General features: G+C 40.5%; 1 protein-coding gene across 7 annotated transcripts in view; it reads right to left on the reverse strand.

The window, feature by feature from the left end:
* BRD1 (bromodomain containing 1) overlaps positions 1 to 26,181 on the reverse strand; it is a 90,236-nt gene that overhangs the window by 40,864 nt on the left and 23,191 nt on the right. For 4 of the 7 annotated variants that reach the window (XR_013270405.1, XM_077470215.1, XM_077470214.1 and 1 more), the window contains exons 3-8: positions 25,503 to 25,659; positions 23,581 to 23,712; positions 20,302 to 20,430; positions 19,847 to 20,159; positions 16,758 to 17,021; positions 8,794 to 9,288 (exon numbers count right to left, since the gene is read on the reverse strand). Coding sequence is in view for 6 of the 7 variants with exons in the window: in XM_077470215.1 (XP_077326341.1) it covers positions 8,794 to 9,288; positions 16,758 to 17,021; positions 19,847 to 20,159; positions 20,302 to 20,430; positions 23,581 to 23,712; positions 25,503 to 25,659 (1,490 nt within the window). In the remaining variant the exon portion in view is untranslated. Of the gene's footprint in view, positions 1 to 8,163; positions 8,580 to 8,793; positions 9,289 to 16,757; positions 17,022 to 19,846; positions 20,160 to 20,301; positions 20,431 to 23,580; positions 23,713 to 25,502; positions 25,660 to 26,181 lie in introns of those variants that run through there. The other 3 variants (XM_077470217.1, XM_077470216.1, XM_077470218.1) reach the window with 2 other exon arrangements.

Below are 26,181 nucleotides of genomic sequence, written 5' to 3' on the forward strand. Positions count from 1 at the left end.
ATTGATTCTGTAGGCGAGCAAAAGATAGAAGGATACGCCAATTGTACTAATCCGATAATCTTTAGCCTATACCTATACTATAGGAGTATCAGCAGATCACTAGCTACAAGGAGACCTCCCCCTCTCAAACAATTTGACTGGCCAATTACCATCGTATGGTGTCATGTGACACCCCAAGGTAAAAGTGAAAAAATAGGTGCAAAAATAACTTAAATCTAAATGTTTAGCTCACTAAATGAGCCTTGTCAAGTGTACCAAATCGTGCACCAAATCAAAATAGGACAAATATACATATAAAGTCCATTGTTTGAGAGAGGGAGGTTTCCATGTAGATAGTGACCATCTGATAAGCCTATATTATAGGGAACGGCTAAAGCAGATTAGTACTATTGGCGTATCCTTACACCTTTTGCTCTCCCCTACAGAATATGCTTTTCATTCTATAAATATATACACGTACACTTGTTTGCCTTTTCTTTTTCATGAAATATTTCAAAATCAAAAGGTTTATTTTCTTACTCTTATTGGCCATTGGTGCGTGGGCATGCGTACCCTTGTTTCTATTTTTTTTTTTAGTATTCCTGCCATTTACTGAACTCTGAGGCCCCTTAAAATTCAGAGAACTCTAGAGAAAAAAAATAAAATAAAAAAGCAGGTACAGAAACATCTAATGAGTTTTTAATATGAAAAAATCTGTACTCTAATCTAAAAATTAGACAGCCCATTTTTGTGGTTATGCTCTCCATTAAAGCATGTGGAAAAGTATTTATTACTTGTGGCTGAATTATGAAAATGTCAAACTCCAGAGCTTCTGTATACATAGAAAATACTCTTGACAGATTGTGGAAGAGGACTATATATTTTAAATCAGGTTCCATTCACATTAGTGTCTCCAAATCACATGGATTTCCAGTGCGACTTAGGCCCCTTTCACATTGGGGCGGTGCGGCCGCCGACGGTAAAGTGCCGCTATTTCTAGCGGCGCTTTACCGTCATTTTAGCGGCGGTATGTGGGCGCTAACGGGGTGGTTTTAACCCCCGCTAGCGGCCGAAAATGGGTTAAAACCACCCGCAAAGTGCCACTGCAGCGGCGCTTTGCCTGCGGTATAGCAGCGCTGTCCCATTGATTTCAATGGGTAGAAGCGGTGAATACACCACTCCCTCACCGCTCCAAAGATGCGGCTAGCAGGACCTTACCGTCCTGCTAGTGCACCGCTCCAGTGTGAAAGCCTTCGGGTTTTCCCACTGGAGTGAAAGGGGCCGGTTTTTTCAGGCGCTACACAGATGCTCTTTTTAGCGCTGTAGCGCATAAAAACCGTCCCAGTGTGAAAGGGGCCTTAGGAGTACGACAATTAGATCCAGAAACTGACACACACTGCCCAGAAAGATAAAACATGGAAGGACTACTTCAAGGAATTCTGAATTCGAGAACTGCAGTAATGGCGACAGTCTCATTTCCCTTTCCTGCCCAGATGAACACTGTTGGACGCCATTTTACAAATCTGTTTAGCAAAAAATTAGCCGAGACTTGGTGCCATGCTGCTGTTCTCGTACTGAACACTATGGTATCTTGTTAAATATTTTGTTTTGGCCATGACCCTTTGAAAAATAAAGCTTGGTCAAAAATGTTCAAAATACTACAAAGTTCTTTGATATGGAGCAGCAGGGTGAGTACTGCGCTGACCAAACATGAACAGCTTGATGACAGACTGTAGAAAGGAACATAGGTCATAGGCACTTATCTAGAGTGATGAATATTGCTTAAACCAAAAGATAAAAAGAATTCTATTGGGACTTTGTAGGTAGAGACTTTGCCTGCCTGACCCGTTCCTCTATTAGAAACCACATAAGATCTTCTATCAAACGAAAAGGCACTCTATGAATGGTGGGCAAGCAGATGAATGAAAGACCCTGTCCTCCATTTACAAAGCACTTTTCATTTAACCCCTTGCAGCACCAGAAAATTACCACTGTGGGCAAGCGTGGGGGGATTCAACTAGGACAGACAACACCAGCACACAAGGGACACACCCTTTATTAAATGTAAACTTGAGAGAAAAAAATATGTCAAGAAGCTTTTGCTCCCCTGAAAGCAGCCAGCCAATCTCCTTATACAAGTATATAGGATTGCAATAAGTAGTAGAAGTTGGGTCAATGACTTCTGACTTTTCTCAAGGGACTCAAAACACGAACCCAGCCACAAAGTTACTGATCGCTGCCACAGGCAGTGTCACCAGACCACTGCAGTCGACAACTGTATCCTTGATCGCCATCAGTACACAGTGGCAAACAGTGCAGCCAAAGTTTCTGATCACCGCCACACCAGTGTGGCGTTTCCTCTCTATGCCACCTGTACTGACCCTGGCCTGTTTATGGACCACATTTCTGCCTGCCACCTGGGCCAATGCTTTGCCTATCACGCTTCTGCCTGACCCGACTCACATGCACAGCCCACATTACTGAAACGCCAGTTCTAGCCTTCCCCTTTGGACAACTGCACTCCTGGAAGCACAAAAATCCATTTAGTCATACTTCGTTCAGCCTCCTGTACTTCCTAGCCAGTGAATATTCAGGTATCAGTAGATGAAGCATGCTAGACTTATAGGATTGGGGGCTGCTATATGTGATGCTAAACTATGCTATATTCCCTGGCCATTCATTCAGAAGCGAACAAACCACACTGTTTTTGATGCACTGTTGATATTTGTGAGACACAAGATAACAATGTCTGGTAGTATAGAACAGGGTGGATTTGATTTAAATCACAACTTTTTTAAAGAGCAACCATCATCTGTCCCACAGCGGCCCCTCTGACCAGTTGATGATGCACAGTCTAACTCACTTTAAATTGGACGGCTGGTGAGGTGGCAGCGACACAAGGGGAGGGATGTGGCGGCAACAAGTGAGTGGATGCCTGCTAACAGGCTTTGCCATGATAGATCTGAAAATGACAGGTGCTCTTTAAGCTGTCAGGTTAGTAAAACAATGATGTCAGAACCAATTCAATCATACATTTTATAGTGTACATAGATTTGCAAAATAGGATAAAAAGGAATATTCCTGAACCTTGTTTTATCTCAGGGGTTACTGTGAAATTGTGTGAATGCATCAATGCAGTGCATGTTAGCTCAGCTTGGATTAATTGAGTTTAACAAAAATGTAAATGTTGCAAAATATACAGCCTCATGCTACATAACCAAGTTCAATTTCATACTGAATAAACTAAATTATTAATGCATCCCAAATATAAAAAACTAAAACATCTTCGGATATATTTTCACTCCAAAAACCTTTTTTTTTTTTTATTAAAAAAAAAAAAAAAAATCAGTTTTTTTTTCTCAAATCATTACATTTATATCCAACCTGGTACATTATCAGTCCTAATATTTAAAAAGTCTCACTAATGGTATCCCCATACTCTGGAGGAAAATGTGTTCTGTTCAGAATTTATCACATTCATCTGGCAAGATAAACATCCACGCCTTGGCAGAGCCTTGTTGTTAAGACCAAAAACTTAGGGGGTGGGTCTTTGTTTCCAGGAACCCTGCCTTGTATTACACTGCTACACGACTCAGGTTGTAGACTGGTGTCGACATGGTGATCTGAAACTTTGGGTAGCCCTGGAACAGGAGGCCTGGGAAAATTCATGTTACCCATTTGACTACCCACTCGCTGATTGGCCCCTCTTGCAGAAATTAACATATTCTTTTGTCTATCCTCATTGAGCAGTTTTCCCTCCCTAGTGACACTGTTCATTGATCATCAGGGGTTCATGCATGGCCCCACTGATCCAACTTTTGCGAGCCCCACAGGGACTCCCAAGAGCCTCTGTTTTTGCTGTCCTCCAGCTAAATCCCCACCAAGACCTTGCTTTTTGGACAAGCCCCTCTTGTATTAGATCACTGGGAGGACTATTCAGCTATAGCACTTTGTCTTGCTGCCCAAACCTGTGCTCTTCACCCCAAAGCTCCACTTTTCTTTCGGTGAACTTTGTTTGGGCAAGGGCCTGATCTGGAGGTTCCTCTACATCTTACAAATCTGTTAGATCTCAATGCTGCTGTGGACCCTCCTTTCTTGGCAAAGTAGGAGAGGGATGTACCAGTTACTTTTACCAAACCCCAAAAAGGAACGCACACTTCTCTGTGCAGGAATTCTCTGTAGCATGCATCAGGGGACCATATGCAAAATTATTATGCGCTGTTATAGAACCCCATTGGTCCTGGAGAAGCTATGCTCTCAAACTGATGGCTGTTGGTGTTGTAGACCAGTGTTTCTCAACTCCAGTCCTTAATGCACCCCAACAGGTCATGTTTTCAGCATTTCCCTCAGATGAAACGGCTGTGGTAATTACTAAGGCAGTGAAAGTGATCAAATCACCTGTGCAAAATAATGGGAAGCCTGAAAACATGACCTGTTGGGGTGCCTTGAGGACTGAAGTTGAGAAACACTGTTGTAGACTACACCCAGGTACCATCTTACATATTTTGGGAATGCCCCAAGCTCCAAACTTTTGGCAGTCAGTTCTTAAAACTCATACATAAATTTACAGACATTTCCCTACACAATCACTCAGCTGCAGTCCTATTTAACATTGCTCCTTTATCAAGGAAGCAATCTCAAACTCTCTTTCTCAAACAAACACTGCGTGAGCTTACATCCCATGCCTATGGAAGCTACAGTCTGCTCCAACGACAGACCTATGGCTCGCAAGAGAGAAGGATATCGAACAAATGAAAGATCTGACCTCTGCTCTCCGGGGCAAGTCGGAGGAACATAAGACCAGGTAATAGGCAGCGGAAATCGCAGGCAAACTGGCACTGGTGACTCCGGCTCCCAGAGGGCAACACCACCTCTTATCCCCCTCTACCCAGTTTCCCCAAACCAATCATTTTTTGTTACCCCTCGTCCGTCCGCCCCCCCCCCCCCCCCCCGAACTAAAAACTGGAATGCACAGACCCTAGTTGTATACCCCATATATTATAATAGACTTCCTTCTGTTAAATTGGCAGAAGTTAGAGGGTTTTTCCCCTCAAGCAAGATTGATTCCAGCACAGCCCGACCAGAGAGCTCCTTACATTTATGTACAATTGTCATGTCATTTTTGTTAGATATACCACAGAAGATAAAGGTATAGACAGACATCGGTTGTGCTTAAAACCGTTAATGCAGACTATGCTAAAATTTTATTGCATCTGTTACACACCTTTAAATAAAAAAAAATTACCAAAAAAAAAAAAAAAAAACCCCACAACACATTACATTTGCTTTCTGAATCAAACTTAAATCAAGACACACCACACCTTTTAAAAATACCTTGGGGTGTTAATGCTCCAAAATGCGGTAATTTTGTGGGAATTTCTACTGTCCCGGCGATAGTCAGGAAATTAGATATGCAATTCATGCCCTCACAAAAGCCTGACAGTGCTCCTTGAAAAAGGCTCAGAAAAAAAGCTCTGGGAGGAATAGCCAAATGTGTTTTGGGGTGTAATTCCCAAGTATGACCACGCTGTGTTAGAAAGATCTTATTCATTTCCAACTTGTGTGTAAAAAGCACATATTTTCATTTGCCATAAATTTCTGACAAAAAAATAAATCTTCAAAAAGACCCACTATATCTCTTTAAAAAAACCTTGGATTTACTTTCCAAAATTAGGTCATTTTGTGGGTGTTTTTGTTGTCTTAGCTCACCAGAGCCTCCAAGAATGTGCTAGGTAGCCTGAAAATTATATTAACTTGAAAGCTTAAAGGTGCACCTTAGATTTTGGGCTACTTTATGCTACAAGAAAGTCTCACATATGTGGTTATCCTCACACTCGGGAGGAATGGCAGCGTGTTGGGGTGTAATTCGAAGTATGCCCATGCTATGTATGAGAAACATTGTATAAAATTTATTTTTTCCCAAAAGATAATGGAAAAATAAAAAAAATCTTTAAAAGACTGACTGTGCCTCTAATGTTAGGGGGCCTACTTTGCAAAATGTATTAATTTTTGTAGGCGTTTCTCCTTCAGGGCCTCAAGGAGAAAGGGTGATAGGTAGTCAAGAAATAAGGTGCATTATTTATGTCCCTTAAATGCCTGAAGATGCTACTTAGATTTTGGGCCCCTCTATGCATCTACAGGTAGCAAAAACGTCACATGTGGCATCTCCATATTCAAGAGGAGCAGAAGAATATTTTGGGGTGTGACTGTGTCTTTGCCATAAGTGAGAAATAACGTGTTAAAAATGACAAATTTATGGAAAAAAAATCAAATTTTATTTACTTCCTTTACCAAAAAAGAAAGTGGTGAAAATTACAACTTAAAAAAAACAATGTTTCTTAATACCATGGAGTCACTTTATCAAAATGTATCATTTTTGGGGTGTTTGTACTGTCCTGGCATTTCTAGGGCCTCAAGAAAGGATAGGCAGCGAGAAAAACAGGGTTTCAGAGATTCCAATTTCCACACAGGCTAAACACTTTGTTAAACAAGTTAATATAGCAGAATACATTTTGTCCTAAATTTATTCAGGTTTATTTGCAGAAAGTTTAATAGCAGAAACCAAAAGGGAAACAATGTTTTTTCCAAATTTTCTTCTTTTTCAATCTATTTATAAAAAAATAAAAAATAAAAACTAGTGGTGATTAAATACCACCAAGAAAGCTATGTCTTGAAAAATGACATAAAATTGATTTGAGAACAGTGTTGCATGACCAATTGTTAGTCAAAAGTATCACAGTGCTGAAAACTAAAAAAAAAAAAAATGGCCTGGACAGCTAGGCAGATCAATATGCCAGTCTTCAAGCAGTTAAACTACATCACAATATTAGTGTGCCACTTACACACTTCGTTTCTATTATATCTCTATTATTATATTTCCAATAACCTTATTGGGTATGCACAGGTTTTGTTGAAACTACCAAAAAGCACCTTTTTAGCTTTATATGCTACAGCCTGACTCAGCTCTATATAATCCATAAATAGTTTGGATAGACATGACTCGATGCATGAAATGGTAAAGAATAACTAAAAAAAAAAAAAAAAAATAATAAAATATATATTTCTGCAACTGAATTGCAGATAATTTCTTTTTTGTTAGACTGTTTTAAATATGGAAAGTTTTAGAAATGCATACCCTCCTAAATGCTGCAACATAAAAAAAGATATACAGTACAGCATATAGCTAACCGTGTAAGCAGCACAACCCATACAACCTAGTTGTAAGGCAAATTGCTCATGCCAGACCAGCACAACATGGAAAAACAATTAGTTTGACTGCTATGGGACATTCTACTTTAGTTCCTGGTACTTTTTTGCTAACAGAGAAAAAAGCATTATAATAAATGTCAATATAATAAGTATTTGATGCATTAAAGATCACAGTGTGGCCTTGTTAGGAATTTATAGTCATATACATGCTACATGCCTAGGTTCAAATTGATTGGGCATAAAGGGGAGCCCCAGCAAAATTCAAAATCCCACAAAAAGTACTGTTTGGTAAAGCCATTGTCAATATAGCCAAACTAATCAGCATGCAGGAAGGCATCATGTCTTGGTATCCAATTGTGCCAACAGTCCTATGTCACCTACCTACTTTCTGTATGCTTGCAGCATTATCATAGATAAAGTAGTTAAGATCAAGTCTCTGTTCACACTGGCACAACATGAGATCGGACTTGTGAGAGTACAAGTCGCACAAAATGTCAAATTAAAAAGGTTTACCTATGAGAGCTGTCTTAACTGATACGACACCTTTTCAGAAGGTTCCTGCACTACTTTGGTCCGACTTTAAATTACTTATTCTGTATATCCCTGGGCTCATGTTTATGTGGCACACACACGGGAAAGCAAGAATGCAAGGATTCCTGGATTATATATTATCTGGCTAAGGAAGTGAATGTATGACACATGTCACACCAATACTACAGAAAGGATTTTTCAAAAATCCCCTGGTGCAAATCTTCATGTAGGTTTAAAATAAAATGGGGATTTAGATGATTTTAACTTGCCATAGCTTATTTTCAGCAGGGAGAGTTATATATGCAAAAAACAATGATCATGTCAAACTACACATGCACTATAGCATCTTGAATTGCACTTTGAGATTGTTTTCACTGGGAACTTTTATCACTGTTTAAAGAACTCCAGGAATGAGATTAGTTTAAACACTTACTTTGGGCCATCATGGCTCCAACGAATTATCCAGATGAAACCTCTGTGTGGCCAATGGTGAAACTAATTCACTGTTGTAGCCAATGCTACACAGAGTAAGCGCTGTCCTCTTCCAGTGAATGCTCCAGCGATTTCCTTGTGAACTAAATATACAACGTCAATCGCTCACACACCTCCACCACTCAGGAGAAACCTTTTCTTCTTTTCCTTCAATGAATTCAAGGCGTTCTCTGATGGACCAAGTTGGCATGGAGGGGCAGGTGACATCATGGTCGTCTCAGCCAACCAGAGATTGGCACACAGAGGTGGCATATGGATAATCTGTTTGCGCCAAGATGGCCCAAAGTGTTTAATCCCATTCCTGGATTACATCTCTAAATTTCCTCTGAAACAGTATTGTATTTGCCTGGAGTTCAAATAAAGGACTCCTGTAAAGGAACAAGTGAATAATGAAGAAAAAAAAAAGCATGGATGCAAAATGAAACACTGCAAAAAGCAAGCAAAATACAAAATTATTCTAAATGGCAAAATGGTACATACATAATAGAGTATATAGGATAAAAAAAGGTCTAAGTAAACAATTAGAACTGGTATTCTAGCACGTATATCATGTTTATGGGAGAAGCAAATGAATGTATTTACCTGTATCCAAACGTTTTACAGGGGACTCGTCATCAAGCTCTGACTCTCCACATGAGCTCCTTGACCTTTTTCTTGGTTGCAGGAGTGTTTCCAACCTTGGGAGGACTACAGACAAAAAGGTTTTGGTCCCTAGCTGTGGTGATGTTGGCTGGGTTTCATTGTTCTTTGCAGGCTTTTGGGGGCTTACACTTTTAGATTTGCGGAAGAGAATAGATGTACGTCTGTTTACATCAGCTGATGATTCCGCAACTTCAGAATCTGTCGAATCACTGAGATTACTGTCCTTAAGTAAATGTTCTGAACTGTGTCCATTTAATACTTCATCCTGAACAGAAGCGCTATGTAATTCATTATCAAAAGTGACTCGTTTGTATAGCTTACTCTGCTCTGGATTGAGTTCTATTGGTTTGAGGGTTGGTGGTTCTGAATTAGTCTCCGAGTTTGAAGGCAGAGGTAATGCATCGGATGGTTCAAGTTTAGGGGGAGATTTATCTCCTGAAAAAATTATAAAAGTGCCGTTTTTGAAAGCTGTATAAAATTATACAAGTTTTCTTATAAAACAAAACTAATCTATTAAAATCTCATTTAAAAAATAAACAAAATTAAACAGTACATAACAGTAAAAACAAATTAAAGAAAAAAAAAAAACTACATTTAAAAAATTACTACTTCTATTTTTATAAAAAAATTGGACTAGTAAAATCAAGGATTTCTTTAAAATATCTTCTCTCCCCACAGTGGGTGATCAAATCTACATAAAATTTGACTCTGTAGCAATATGGACATCTACTTGCTTAAAGCGACGTTCTAGTCAATTATGTGTTTATTAAAAGTCAGTAGCTACAAAAAAAAAAAAAAAAAAAAAGTATAGCTGCTGACTTAAACATGCACTCACCTGTCCCACGATCCAGCCGCCTGAACCCTTGGTTCTCGTTCTAGCCTCTCCCCGGCATCACAAATGTGGGCACCCAGCTGTGACCGCTTGAAGCTTCACAGCCGGGTGGGCAGTGCTCATGCGCTAGTCGTGCTGCGCCTCCTCAATGGCCGGGCAATCTTCCGGGACCTGTAACACGTCCGAGAAAATTGCAGGGAGGGAGGGGAAGAGGAGAGCTTCCACTCAAGTAGCCTAGGTAGCCTGAGCGGAAGTGGGAGCTGGGTACCTGACAAAACTGAAAACTTGAGGGAGGGGTGGTCAAAAATGACCAAAAGTTGTGCTGAAGCATAGGAAAAAATCCATAGCTCACACTCTAGCCATCACTCCAGAAATAAGCAATTGAAAGCAACACTTTTTAAAAGTCTGGGATTCTGCATTTTGAGTGTTTTGGGATTATATGCAACTACCTACTATACTTCAGAAAGGCCAACATGTCAGTCAAGTGCCTTAAAAGCATATTTCGCTGTTGTAGCCCAATTGGGAAAACACCTACTTTGTTTCAGTTGCATCTTATTAACTTAGCATATCTGAAATATTAAAAAATTGCCGCTTAGCATTTTAAATTCTCTGTGATAACACTGGACAAAACCCTACCTAAAAAGGGAGGTGGTCAACACATATTTGTCTTTTAAAAATAGTGTTAAAGTGGTTGTACACCCTGTACAGCCACTTTTACCTACAGGTAAGCCTATATTAAGGCTTACCTGTAGGTGCTGGAAAGCTCTCCTAAATCTCCACGGTTTAGGAGAATTTTACAATAAAGCCATGCGCCGATCTCTACGGCACATGCGCACTTTAGAAAGGTCAGATTGTGCCGTTTCTAAAGGGGGTAACTGACGTGACTGATGGCTCACATGACTCTGGGCAGTCACAGAGCCAAAGTTTGCGGCCCTGGAAGGAAGAGGGCTGAAGATGAACACTCGCTACTAGCGGGGACAGCGGTGACATTGCAGGCTTCTGTTTCAGGTAAGCAACACAATGCATTATGCTTTACCTTTGCAGGGAAATAAAGAGGAACTAAAACCCAACAGGGTTTACTTCCTCTTTAATGTACAGTATAATAGAGAGTCCTCTATGTATAGCTGTAATTAAACAGCATATGAGCATGAGGCAAAGCTGCACAATTAATCGTTAAAAAAAAATCGTGATCTCAATTCAACCCCCCTGACAATCTCTATTGCAGAGTTTGTCAATTCTTTCATATAACAAGTGGAGAGACTTATCTGCTCACTCAGCTGTCAAAAGAAAACATCCGGGCAGTTTGCCAAGATTTTAGCATGAAACATTTTTAACTAACTCTTCCTTCTTAGACCCCTTTCACACTGGGGCGCTTTGTAGGTGCTACAGCGCAAAAAAAAAAAAAAGCGCCTGTAAAGCACCCTAAAGAGCCGCCCCTCTCTCTCCAATGTCAAAGCCAGAGGGCTTTTACACTGGAGCGGTGCGCTGGCAGGACCTAAAGAATTTCCTGCTAGCAGCATCTTTGGAGCGGTGTGTATACCGCTCCTCCACCGCTCCTTTTCATTGAAATCAATGGGCAGCGCGGCTATACCACCGGCAACGCGCTGCTACAGAAGCACTTTGTGGGTGGTTTTAACCCTTTTCTCGGCCGCTAGCAGGGGTAGAAGCGTCCCGATACCAGCCAAATAGCGCTGCACAATTGATGGTAAAGCACCGCTAAAAATAGTGGTGTTTACTGCCGACGCACCCACCGCCCCAGTGTGAAAGGGGCCTTAGATCAAAGTGCTAAACTTCTGTGTGTAAAGAAAACAATCCATGCAGTCTGCCAAGATTTTAACAATGTGTAAATGCAGAAAGTTTAACCACTTAAAGTCTAAATTTTTTCTGACACAAAGTAAAAAAAATATTTTTTGCTAGAAAATTACTTGGAACCCCCAACACATATCTTTTCTCTAATAATTTATATATATATATATATATAAATTATCTCATTTTATAGGAATGATTAGCCACTCCTCTTAATGGCATTGCTTTATTGGCAAGAAGATGCACAGACTCGTGTGGTTTCAGGGAACCAATTGATCTGAAAATGCACCCTACTGTCCCAACCAAAGAAAGACTATTATAATGGATTATATTTAAGGGTCTATGCACATTGGGCATAAAACGTGGCTTCTACAGTTTTGTGCTTTGCCTGTTGACGCATTAGGGTAATATATAAGGCAAAAAAGGGTAAGCGTGTTAGAATTCTAACATCTAGTGAAGGTATTTTTGTTAATAAGCTATATAAAAAACAAACAAAAAACACTCCAGGAAATAAACTCAAATGCATAATGGAGATCTAAGAAAAAAAATATCTTCTTATTTTGCAGAAGATTTAGATTACATTTTTTGCACAAGTTGTTAGATCGCATGCTATGTTTTATATTAAAAATATCAAAAATCGTTATTGCTCCCCTCTACCTCCCCTTCAGAAAAGGAAGCCACTTTGGTATTTTAGCCAAAACCGTAAACCAAAAAAAAAGAAAAAATAAAAAAATAAAGTTAACCTCTCCAAAATATCTACTATAAAAAACGACAAACTACAAATACACAAATCTCCAGGAGGCCAAATTGAAACAAAACAAGAGGGAACGATGAGCAAAAAAAAGAAAATAAAAAAACAGCAGGTGTTCCAAAAGCAAGCAACCCCCTCGACAAAAATAAAATAAAAATTAGGTTCAATAAAATTAGCTTATTTAGACAAAGGGGGGAAGAACTTATATACAAAACTCTTCTCAGGTTGAAGAGTACACCATATGGCCCCCATTCATTGAATGAATAACAAAAACATGCCAAAGAACAGCTGTCCGGCATGGGCATCATGTTATGGAAGAACAAAGGACACACAATGCACTTTTGTAAAACACTTCATGAGATGTTTTGGGACACAGAAAATAAATGACACAGACCTGTTTTCTGATCTTATAAATGAGGATTTTAAAGGAAACCCTTTATGGGGAAACAAAAAAAAAAAAAAAAGTCTCTGCTGCTAAAACAAAATGGAAACATTTCTATATGCCCAACAACCCTTTTACAGACTGACACAATTTTGGTTTCCATATACAGTATATAAATTAATATGCCTTTAAGGACAACAAAATAAAGGCCCATTTAAAGTGGAACTTTAGTCACAAAATTAAGTCCCGCTGGCCTATTTTGCAGGTATAGCTATGCACAACATTAAAAATAAGTGCCTATAAGGTTTAAAATTCAGTAATACACTGTCTCGCCCAGCTCTGCACATGCACAGTTGCTGTCTGTTTTTCAGAACGGTGCTGAAAATGTAGAGGCCAATCCGCCGACAGCCTAAAGGTTTACTGCTGCTCAGGGCTTCAGAAAAATGGCAGCCTCCAGGAAGAAGAAACAGCAACAATGCTGGAGGCCATTTACAGCACACACTCATTTGGGTAGCATAATTATTAATGTAGGAATGTATGTCCCTTGCTAAACAATATTTTTTAAGTTATGGGTAAAGTTCCACTATGGATCCTGAGAAACTGCCTTCTATTGATCAAGGGTGAGAACAAAATTGGCATAGGTCGATACCAGCCTGTGCATCTAATATTTCCAGAGTAAAATATTACTGAGCATCCCAAAAAATGTAAACACAAGCTGGTGAAAAATAAATAAAAATAAATTAAAAAACAAAAAAAACTTCCACCCAACATAATTAGGCAGACAAGTCTTTAACAGTAAACTGGTGCCTATATAGCACTGTCAATTTACACAGAGGGTATATTATAGCTATTTATCTTTTTTTTTTTTTTTTTTTTACATTTACATCAGTCTCTGCCCTCAAAGAGCTTACAATCCAAGGTTGTTAACTCGCACTCAGGGGCCAATTTAATACCTGGAGGAAACTCATGCAGGCACGGGGAGAACATGCAAACTCCAGGCAGGTAGTGTCGTGGTTGGGATCCGGACCAGCAACCGTAGAGTTTTGGCATTTCCAGTGTGAGCAGCTAAAGCTAAAGTTTTCAGCCTATATCGTGTCTAGCAGTATGCCTTAGCTCTGTGCTTGCTGTCCACCACTGGATACTGTGTGAAGATAGGCGACCTGCTCTAATGAGTTGAATGCACCTTTTGGACATGTAATAATGCATGTATAGGTTTCAGTGAAAGTGTAGTTAAATATGTCTGTCTTTTTTCTTTTTTTTTTAATACTTTCTAAAGCTGGTATGAAGAGTTCACCTTAAAGAAGCAAAAGCGCTCACTAAACACCCCAAAATTATCCTCTGGTGTTCTACATTCAACAGGTAAGAGCCTATATAGCAATTTTACAATCTAGCACTTTCAGAACAGCTGGGTTAATAGAAACTCCAAAGTACGGTACTACAGATTAAAATCTTACAACACTTATACAGTTTAGAACTCTAAAGTTTATAGCAATTGTAAATGTAATTTTTTCCTCTAAAATAACAAACATGTTATACTTACCTTCTCCATACAATATTTTTGCACAGAATCACTAAATCAAAGCTGGCAGGATCAAGCAATAACAATCTAACGTATATGGGTGCTTTAAATTTAGCTGGCATAGACACCTCACCATGTCACCAAGTAAGTAATGTGGTTGTAGACTCTTTATAATGTATTTGAACATTTAGGTTGTATTAAAAAATGTGGCTGTGTAGGAGAATAAAAAAGGGATACTTGTCTTGCCAAGTAGCTGCCATCACAAGGACTTTATATCACAACATTAAAGCATAACTCCATGAGAAAAAAAAAAAAAAAAGTTATTCTCCCAGGCAGCAGGGCTTTGTTCGCACTGCATGAGTTACTTGCTTGTTTTGTCTAGGGGCACAAGGAAAACTGTACTTAGTCTGTCCTTCAAACCTCTGGAAAACCTCGCTCCCCCATGTCCAATGGTGGACTGCCCCTACCACCCTCATGTCCAGAGCCAGTCTTCTGGTGTGATGACATTAGGTACAGTCCATTCACAAGACCACCAGCATGTGGGGGGCAGGAGTGGCAGGGACCGGTCTTGCACTCACAGGGTTGACAAAGTATATCGCCGCTCTGAAAACCCCTAGTAAAAATGAGTAGTTAGCCCATGCAGTGTGGGCACAGCCCCACTGCAATGGAAAATACCATTTTCCTCAAAGTTCTTCCTTAGGTTGGGGTCAAAAGTGGCTAGAAGTGCTTAGAGGTTATTAGTGGGATCCATGTCAGTGGATGTGTCCAATCACAGCCTTCACAATATAGGCAGACGCGCATGTCTGTGACAGTTCTCCCCACCAAGCTCGTTGGGGGGGGGGGTTATCTGCAGATCTGTGACAGCTCTCTGTGTGAGGATGATTTTACAGAGAGCTGTTACAGATCACCCCACAAACAGTACACCAAGCACCACTGATACCCCCTGTTCCCATACACATCAGTGTCCCCGTAAAACATCTGTCTGTCCCCCATCACTGCCAACACCAAATAAACACTGGTTTGGGTTATTTTTACCAAAGAAATGTAGCAGCATAATTTTTGGTCAAAATGTATCAAGAGAAATTACTTATTTGCAGAATTTTGTAACATAAACTAAGAAAAAAAATGCTATTTGCGTGAAAAAAAAAATGATAAAAATGTATTTGGGTACAGTGTTACATGACCACGCAATCCTCATTAAAAGTGTGACACTGAAAATTGGTCTGGGAAGGAGGGGGTGAAAGTGGCCAGTATTGAAGTGGTTAAATCGTATTCCTATTTCCATGACGACACTTGGACATTACAGTAAAGTTACCTTTGTGCCTTGAGCTCAAGGTCATTGTAATTTTACATTGACATAACCTTCTTCTATATTAGAAGCTGCGGAGAAAATTACTACAAATGCCCCTCAGTGATCAAGCCCAAGAGAAACTACAAACTTATATTCAATGAGGCGTTTTAGTCCTGGCCTAAAAGCAAAATAGATAGCTCAAATTACATTTTTCTGCTCCTCAACCCTCCCACGTTCACAATAGGTAAATTAGCTAAAAACCTGTTTGCTACTCTTGTATCTTCAAGGTGCTATCTGCTTGATGGGTAAAACCTTGGCTAAAGTGGAAACCACAGACCACTCGCTTCAATGGAACCCTATCAGGCTGTAAGCTGATTATATTTACCCGCTACGTGCAGTGGTATTGCACAGAGCAGCACCAATCTTCTTGATGTCCCTGCATACACTCGTGGCTCCTCCCCCTCAACAAGTGCCCCAAATCAAGCCCCTTGCTATGCATGCTCACTCCCAAGCCCTGCTCTACGCATCCATAAGACAAAGCTGAGGCTTGCCCCCCCCCCCCCCCCCACTTTCTCCTTATTGGCTCACTGGCTGTGATCGACAGCAGTAGGAGCCAATAGCTCCAGCTGCTGTCTGAGCCAATGGAGGAGAGGGAGTCCTGGGACAGTCAAGGCTTTCATTCATATCGCTCGATAGATAAGTGACTCAGGTCGGTAGAAGGAGGGACTGTGGAGGGGAGCAGCACACAGAATGCATGAAGGTAAAAAACCTTCAACCTTTACAACCACTTTAATATGAACTTGTAATTACTACACTTACACTGCTTAGCAGGAATACACTTAGCTTAAAAAGGAGAAGTCCAACCATAGCTTGTTTGACTGGGCTTCTCCTATTGGGTCACAGGAGTTTTGCACTCCTTTGACCCGTTTTCAGACATCAGTCTGAAGTCTGCTCCTGTCAGTGGAATCAGTCCAGGTACCGCATCAAACAGTCTGGATCTGCCAGGTGCCTGGACTGATGTCAGTCTCAGCGAGCAGCCCTTCCACAGCTCAGCATCCCAGTGAGCGTGGAGGAGCAGAGAGAAGAGCTGCTGATTGATAGTCACCAGCTCTCTTCTTGGGGATCTGTGAGAACTGAGCCATCGGCGATGTTCGATGGCTCGGTTCTCAGTGCAAAGGCGCTGCACTGACCCCAAGTATAAAGGGGAAAACAAAAACCATACGTAGCCGCAAATGTATATATTTTTTTTAAAAGTGAAGGCCTCTTGAATTAGAACAAACATGTAAAAAAATAAATATATATATTTTAAAAAGTGCATCTTACCATCTTCTTCGCCATCATTTTCCACTGTGGACCCATTTTCCTCTTCAAAGCTTCCAATACCAGATTCTATTTGTGGTGGCTGCACATGCTGTTGTGACAACAGTTGGCGAACATTGTTAACTTCCCTTTTCAGCAATTTTAACCGTTTACTCCTGGATCCACTTGATTTCATTGCAAAAGTCAAATCCAGTTTTTCCAACAGTTCTTTAAGTTGTTCTTCCAAGGGCATATGTGCACGGTTCTCGGGATTCAGCAGCTTATCAACTGCAGATAGATAAAGCAACAGCGGAAGATTAATTACTAGCTATAGCTCAAGCGATGGGCATTTAATCCTGTATTAACAATAGGATTTCTGTGCTTGCCAGGGGGGGGGGGATGGGGGACAAATTCAATGAACATTGGATTTACACAGCTGCCTACAGGAGGAACCAGCACTAGCAAGTTAAAATCAGTGACCAACCGGGTATAACCGCTCCTACTACCACCATGGCTCAGTTTGGTGATAAAGCTGAACTTAAGAGCATAATCAGACACAAGGGGCAGGAACTCAATGAATGTTGGACATTCAAGACCTAGGCTTCAGCAGCCATGCTGTTAAAGCTGGCAACTGAAGCAGTATGGTAGTATGGTATATCAGTCCTTGGGAGAGAAAATCCAGATGAGCCCAAAGAACATCTACCAGAAATCTTACCACTTCAGAGTACCACATTCACCTGGGCCAATCCAGAGCTATGAGAATCACCAAAGTGCCTTCCATCTCAATTCTGTAGTTTCAGAGAAAGGCATATATCTGGCTGTATGGATCCCACAGAGCCACCAGCGCACGCATGGCTTCTCACAGAGAATTCTCAAATTCTCTGCATCTTAGAGTGTGGGGGGGGGGGGGGTATGGGGAACAAAAAAATAAAAAAAAAATAAAAAAAAAACCTGCCCAACTTGCTGTTGCACCTTGACAGTAAGTCCACATCCAACATCCCCTTACCTGAGACACGGGTCCTGGAACCCCTTCAGGTGTAGGAACCATTCACAACACTGCACAACTTAATCTGGAGTGCAGAGGGACACTCCACCCGGAGGTCGTAAACACTCAGCATTACCCTTTTCCACAGTAAGCCAACAAGAATCAGCGCTAGCCAAAGATCCTAGTAACAACACTTAGCACTCAGCCCACATGGCCTACTCAAAGTAAATCTTCAGAGACCAGGTCACATCAGGGGCTGTGCCATGGCTCTAGACCGAAAAGCACAATACGCAGAGCCCAGTGCCCAAAGGTAACATTCCACTGTAAGCTCTGTAGTCATGCAGTAGATAGCCAGGTACTGCCTCCAACTACTGCAGAATGGGCAATACAGATAGTTGTGTATAGTGATCAGCGAAGCAGCTTATTTATCAAGGTATCCTGAAAATATATTCTTGAAGAATAGCTAGCAAATGAAAGGTTAGACTTCTCTCAGCAGAGAATGAAAATGGTGTGCTTCCCCCTAGGACACTAGCAAAAAGCTAAGGCATGCTGGAAGTAGGAAGGCTTATAACAGGCTGGTCATGGTTTTTTGTTTGCCAAGGTTGAAATCCTCCTGTGTGAGGCAGTATAACCCGACAGTCTCTCAATGAATGCTAAGAAAAAGCTTTAAATTATTTTCTGGTACTATATGAAAAAAAACAGAACAGTAGAATAAGTGCAGAGGAGATGGGGTACAAATATATATATATATATATATATATATATATATATATATATATATATATATATATATATATATATATATATATATGCAGCGGTTTCTCCTACCATCTTGCATGTCAAGACAGAACAGTACAATACAGGTGGTGAGGTTTCAAACATCATTCCAACAAAATACCTGCGGCTGCAGGAGAGCGAGCGTTTCAAGACATGAGCCCACTAAATAGTTTAAGGACATTTTTCTTAGGAGGGCAAGTGTTTTTTGTAAGTGAGCCAGTGGTGAAAAGAAAATCTTTAAAAGATGCAGTACCTTTAAACTACTTCACCTGAATGCCAGGCTGTTCTGACAGGTAAAGGTTCCGACACCTATGGCCTGGTTCAAACCTATTCGTTTTTTGGCGCTTTGTGCAGAAATGCACTACAGTCCATTTAACATGGTTTCTTATGGGACACATTCACATCTATGCGTTTTCAGCTGCTGCGTTTTTGGAAAAGGTCAGTGCCTTATTTTAAAGCAAAATGCAGAAAAGCATGCCGTGCGATGCAGCCGTCTGAAGCCTGGGTCCTCTCTCATTGCTAGAGTGGGAACCCAGCTGTGACAGCTTGTGGCTTCACAGCTGGGTATGCGTCGCACTGCACTCTCCTAGTGGCCAGGCAATCTTCTGGGACCTGTCACATGTACCAAAAGATTGCAGAGCGAGAGGGGCCACCTAGGGGGAGAGGAGATGACATAAGCAGGAAGTATCTGTCAAAACCAGGTACCCACTCCCCCACCCCCCGAAATAAAATGACATGCCAAATGTGGCATGTAAGGGGGCGAGGAGTGCTTAAAGAGAAGTTCCACTTTTGGGTGGAACTCCCCTTTAAAAAAAAAAAAAAAAAAAGTCACCAATTTATTTAAAAAAAAAATAATTTACACCTGTCTCCATTCTGACCATTGCTAAATTTGATAAGAACTACATGAATTTCACAACTATTTTATGTGATGGTTTACAATGAGGTTTAAGGTGTTTGCCACTTCCTGGACTCATAATTTACAGTTTTACTGAGCACGGCACTACAGCCATCGATGATATTCCTGATGCTCTGCTACAATGCAGCTACTCTGCCTACTCAGTCCCAAAAAAAACAAAAAAAAAACCCACACCTTTATATTTGCAAATGGGAGGGGCAACAGAGCTGCTACAGGATTGGATACCCAAAGGTCCAGTGTCAGAAGTATAGAGATAGCTGTACTGCCAGAGCTCAGTGAAAACTAAACTTGTACATAAGAGATGAGGTGTATGCCACCTTGTTGAATCTAACCCATTGTATGCCAGCACATTTTAAAGAGTGACTAATAACTGGAGTTCTTTAAAACGAATAGCATTTATAAGGGTCAGTTCACACCACATTAAAATTAACTTACCATCCTCCCAGGAAAATTGCGGGGGAGGTTCAATTTTTGGATGCTCTGGTAAATGCATCCCTGTTTCTTCATCAAAGCCAATAGCATTAGCATCTCGCCTTGCTTGCCTTAATAATGCTCCTCCCTGATCTCGCAACCGAACAGCAGCTCTGTAAAAGATTGTGTCCTTGGCATTGTACTTCATACAGTTTTCAATGATAAGGTTGAAGTCCTCTTCAAATTCATTTAAATTACTGTATCTCTGATCTTCTAATTGTTTCTTCATTGTGGAGAAATCCATGGGAAGTTTTATGTGGTCCAAGTAATCAGGAACCTATTAAAAAAATGCACCAATTATAATAAAATTAATAATAATGTAGCAAAATATGTCTTGCCATTGAAATCTTAAAAACAAAAATGGTTGGTTGTATCCATCTTTCTGAAGACATTAGTTGTAGAACCACGGCTGCCCTTACCTCAGAAAGATTCACAGGTTGAGAAAATATATGGGCAGAATCCTTTTCCTGCAATTGTTCTAGAACCGTTCGCAGGATTACTGTCAGTGGTGTCAGTTGAAGCTCCATAGCAACCTGCTCAACCTTAACCTAAATAAAAAAAAAAAAAGTTCACAAAACATGCAATACACGTAAAGCGTATAGCGTACACTTCTACACGATATATAAAAGCTTAAAGAAAAGGCCGTCTAGTAAATGATCTGCAGCAACCTAAAGATCCTACAGGGTTGAGAGGCACTAAAAGGCAAAACTTTAGTTTTGGATAGACTGGAGGAGGATTAGAACACGTGTCAGGTTTTTATTGCTGTCTGTGCCCCTGTTGGGGAGATTCATCCTCTCCATTTGTCCTATTTACGGTTATCACCAAATGATAAAGGAAAAGAAAACCCCCAAATTTGTGATCCTTTCACACTGCTCTGCTGCAGTTTACACAAAAAGTAGGTGTAGTGCACCTGAGACTTTCATGTAGGTAACCTACCCCTTTCCCATAAACTTATTAGAACTAGATTGGGCAATATTGGTGTTTTTTCTGAAAGCGCACCAAAGATGCAGCATGCACAACTTTCAGTGTGCTTTTTCACCCAAAAATTCTGATCTAATAGACGTCTTAGGCCGCGTACACACGCGGGGACTGTTCGGCCAACTTTGTCCGCTGAACAGTGTTTCGGCGGACAGTCCGCCCGTGTGTGGGCGTTCAGCGGACAGTTTCAGCGAACAGTCCGCTGAACAAGGTTTTTCGGAATTTCCGAAAAACTGTCCGCTGAAACCTTGTTTCAGCGAACAGTTCCCTCGTGTGTAGGCTTGTTCGACAAACTAAGTTCCGCGCATGCTCAGAAAGGCTTTACACGCCGAAAGTTATAATGCAGTGTATAGGACGTCGTATTTTTCGTCCCGTCGTACGTGCCGTTCACGTCATCGCGCACGGTTTCAGCAAACTGTTCATACGTCGTGTGTGGCCATGTCCGTCCATGCTAATTTTGAGCGGACTGTTTGCCGAAACTGTTTGACGGACAAAGTTGGCCGAACAGTCCCCGCGTGTGTACGCGGCCTTAGGGAAAGTGTGGGTAACACACAAAAAACAGCCTGTACACTGGGCTGCAGGGAAACCGCCCTAATAAGGAGAATCTTCCAGTGTGGACACCAACCCTGGTTATAAAAAGATTCCCCAACTTTGCAAGGCTATACTTTCGCTTCCTGTTTTGACTATGGAACAGAAAGTGAAAGAAAATCTCAATGGGACACAGATGTCAAAAAAAATAAAAAAAAATAAATCAAACTCCAGGGAAAAAAATAAATAAAAAAAAAGTTTTGCCTTCAGTTTTACTTTAAGCAGATACAGGGGGTGATTTACGAAAGGTGTGCGCCATCAGTAGAGGCGCAACACACATTTCCAGATTTACAAAATAGTGCGCCTTTAACAGAGCGCGAATCCCCCCCATTTACTATAGCGATCTCGGCACACAGGAGAATGCGATATGGATATTGGCACACGGCATCTCCAAATCAATACTGACAGACGATGGAGGTGCCAATATTATGGGGTGATGTGAGGAAGTTTAGTAACAACTCTGCCCAAAATAGAATGGGAAAGTAACTTTCACAGAAAGCCTGCTGTGCCTGCAAGTACGTTTAGAACTGTCTGAGATCAATGAAAGCACTGCGCACGTTTCCCCGTGTTCACATGTGTTAGTTCACTGTGCGGCCAAAATCTTAGTAAATGTTAAGCAACATACATGCAATTGTGTGGGTTGAACGGGCGCACCTCTAGACTTATCACTTTTTTTTTACGCTGGTTCACCTTCATGTATTTAAGGAGATTCGCACACAGGTCATGTTAGCATGTTACGTTGCCAACATGCTACGCAATACCTTGGAATGTCTACTTTCTAGAAAGGGGTCATTTGGGGGGTATTTGTACTTTCCTGACTTGTTAGTGTCTCAAGAAATGAGACACCTGATGTACTGAAGGCCTGATCAGATGTGATCAATTTTCTGTGATTGGCACCATAGTTTATAGACTGTAACTTTCAACAAAGACCAAATAATATACACTAATTTAGGTTATTTTTTACCAAAGATATGTAGCAGTATAAATTTTGGCCAAAATTTATGAAGGTGTTTTTTCACAAAATTTACGGTCTTTTATTTATAGCACAAAAAATTAAAAAATACACGACTGATTAAATACCGCCAAAAGAAAGCTCTATTTGTGTGAAAAAAAAAAAAAAGGACGCAAATTTCATATGGGTACAGTGTTGCATGACTGCGTAATTCTTAAAGTGTGAGGGGGCTGAAAGCTGAAAATTGGTCTGGGCAGGAAGGGGGTGTAAGTGCCCTGTATTGAGGTGGTTAAAAAGAGGCTTTCCACTGTTTGCAGCCCCCCCACAACCCCAGCCTCAGGTTGAGTGGAAGAGGCCCTTGTCCCCCTGATTAGGGGAACAAGGTGATTTGACTTTTGGGGTGCCCCAAGCCCCTCCCACCCCCAAGCATCCACCAAATTTTATGGGCTGGCTTGCTGTGTGTTAGTGTGTGGAAGGGGCATTATTTTTTTTTTTAGTTTGGGGGTGGTTTTAATTTTAAGCCTCAACAGACCCCCAACGGCCTTGTATGTATTGGGGGCCATTGCACTGAAATATTTTTGATGTTGGCAGTCTGTAGGTTGTTAGTTTCACTTTCATTTAATTGTCTGTGCTGCATTATTTAGCAAAATCTTCCTCAAACGGTTATGACTACTAAATGTTTAAATCCTTGAGACTGTCCGCTTGTGGGCGCAATCCTTTTAACTCCTGTTAATTTACTCTGCAAAATGGTCAGACCTCAAAACCATATTCTGTTAGTGTCTCAAATTAACAGAAGTTACAGGCAGAGAAAACAAAAAAACACACACAAACTTTAACCACTTCCCATCCCATGCATAGTAATAAGACGGCCGCAAGATGGCTCTGCCATCCAACTCGATTCAAATAAAGTTAAAAAAAAACAAATAAATAAATAGTGTCAATATCATACATCTCCATTAAAAAGGGTGCCAGATCATCAAGTAAATAGGATACAAAAACACAAATGGATGGGACTTTCAAAGCACCACACAGAAACAGAAAATCAAAATACATAAACATATTTTATACTTCATTTTCGGTTTCTGTGTGGGGCCTTGAAAGTCCCATCCATTATTCTATTCTCTGTGACGAATAAAATTACCTATCAAAAAATAAACTGTAAAAGCATAAGCAGTGCTACCTGTTCACGTTTTAACTTTTCCCGTTTTCGGATAAGTTCAATTAATAACCTAGCTCTCTCAAGGTCATGTCTTAACCGTTGCCAGTATTTTAATTTCCTTTTCAAGTTCTGAACTTCTTCATCATCTTCTCGCTGAAAAAAGTTTCATAAACAAAACAAAGAAATCATAAATTAAAAGGAATTTTCAAGTACATCAAACATTATGTTTATGGTGCCATATAACAGACATTTAAAATAGAACAGGCATTCAAAAATGTATAGAAAGAACAGTTTGGGTCAATTATATCACTATGTACAGAAAAGCCCAAGTTTTTATGGCAGGAGAAAAACCTTAGGATCCTGTACAATGAGAATACACAAGAGATGAAATCTTAGTTCATTACATCCAAAGTAAATACATCTCAATGCTTTATTCTAGTGTTGGACCGATACTAAGCATTTGCACAAATACTTGCACTCGTGCAAATGCTCCAATACTGAAACAGATCATGTAAATTGCAATGAAATCACGAAAAACTGACTCTGTTAAATGAAGTCGCAACGAAATCGGAGGTCCAAATCGCATTAACCTGCGGCTTTGAAATGCTTAAGTAGTACAAATTTAAATCCGCAGCTCAGTGCTTTTTGAAATCGTGCCACTTCAGTGCGATTTCAAAGCGACAGACCAGTGTGATTTGTGCCTCTAATTTGATTGTGGATTCATTTAACCGCTTGCCGACTGCCGCATGTACATTTACGTCGGCAGAATGGCACGGACAGGCAAACGGGCGTACAGGTACGTCCCTCTAAATTTGCCACTGCGTGGTCACGTGCGTGGCGGCACACGTGGTGGCTCCGCGAGTGTGATAGCGGGTGCCGCAGAGACTATGTCCGCGGGGAAACCCGCGATCGTCACACGGAGAGGAAGAACAGGGAAATGCTGATGTAGAGCATTTCCCAGTTCTGCCTAGTGACACTGATCACAGCTGCCCTGGTGATCAATGTCGTGTCACACGTAGCCCCAGCCACCCCCCCCCCCCCACATTAGAATCACTCCCTAGGACACACTTAACCATTGCAGTGCCCCCTCCTGGTTAACCCCTCCACTGCCAGTTACACTTACACAGTAATCACTGCATTTTTAATCTCACTGATCGCAGTATAAATGTGAATGGTTTCACAATAGCGCCAAAAGTGTCTGATCCGTCCAACGCAGATCACCATTACTAAAAAAAAAATAAAAACGATAAAAATGCCATAAAACTATCCCCTATTTTGTAGACGCTATAACTTTTGCGAAAACCAATCCATAAACGCGTAATGCGATTTTACCAAAAATATGAAGAATACGTAGCGGCCTAAACTAAGGAAACAAAATGTTTTTTTTAATATATTTTTTGGGGATATTATAGCAAACGAGTAAAAAATAAATAGTTTTTTTTTTTCAAAATTGACGCTTTTTTTGTTTATAGCGCAAAAAATAAAAACCGCAGAGGTGATCAACTATCACCAAAAGAAAGCTCTATTTGGGGGGGGGGGGGTAAATTTTGTTTGGGAGCCACATCGCAGAAGTTTGTCAGTTAAAGCAATAGAGTGTCGAATCTCAAAAAACGCTCTGGTCTTTGGCCAACAAAAGGGTCCGGGGCTGAAGTGGTTATCAGAAGTCAATGCAAATCGCTAATGGCGTGCGGATTGCCATGTGATTTGAATTGTCAAGAATGCACTAGTGTTAAACGTAAAAAATAAAATGCATCTAAGGACCAAATCGGTATTGATAATTGTTATCAGCGAGCACCTGAGAAAAAGTATCCGTACTCTGTCTTAAACTGGTATCGGTGCATCCCTACTCCATTCCAAGTAGGAAATTGGGTGTTAAATCATGCTCAACATAACAGCATTTTCACAGAGGGTTTTGTGTGTACAATATTCACAACCAACTTCACCTGTTGAATGTTTTTCTGGGACTGCAAACTAGACTGAAGCCGTCTGAGTAAGGGAATGCCATTTCTCGAGAGTCGCTTCAGAAGCCAATAACTATGAACTCTCTCAATGAATTGCTTCTTCCGCTGGATAGACACCTGGTTTGAGATTTTGTTTATTCTGAACAAGACAACATGAAAATCCTTAAACATTTTAGATCAGGCAAAAATGCAATAAATGTTGCTTAGCACGAGACATCAAATAATATACTTCTGTTGCATTATGACTTTTTTTGTAAAGGAAAGCATGAGGATTTAAAAGCCAGGCCTTCATCACTTTTACATGTTTGTACTTAAACCAAGCAAAATAAAGTGCTTTTTAATGCAGCAGCTTTGCTATGAAAACCTCACACTGAACTTTAAAACATTTGCATTTTAAAATATACAGTTTTAAATCACATACTGCAAACCTACAAGCCAAAACCATTAGGTTGGGAAAATTTGCGAAAAATCCTCTGTTATGTGTTCCTAGTCACATGTCATCTCTCACCCAACCACACATATAGATTGCCACCATCCCTTGGTAATACATAAAATCCAATTTTTGAGGTTTATTCGATGGGTAATTGAAAAAAACACGTATAAAACTGTCATTTAGTGTAGAAAAATTGTATAAAAAAATAAATAAAAACTCATATTGACA

This window comes from Lithobates pipiens, unplaced genomic scaffold (genome assembly GCF_037356315.1).
Source record: "Lithobates pipiens isolate NorthernLeopardFrog02 unplaced genomic scaffold, aLitPip1_a1.2 Scaffold_8, whole genome shotgun sequence".
Taxonomy (NCBI): domain Eukaryota; kingdom Metazoa; phylum Chordata; class Amphibia; order Anura; family Ranidae; genus Lithobates; species Lithobates pipiens.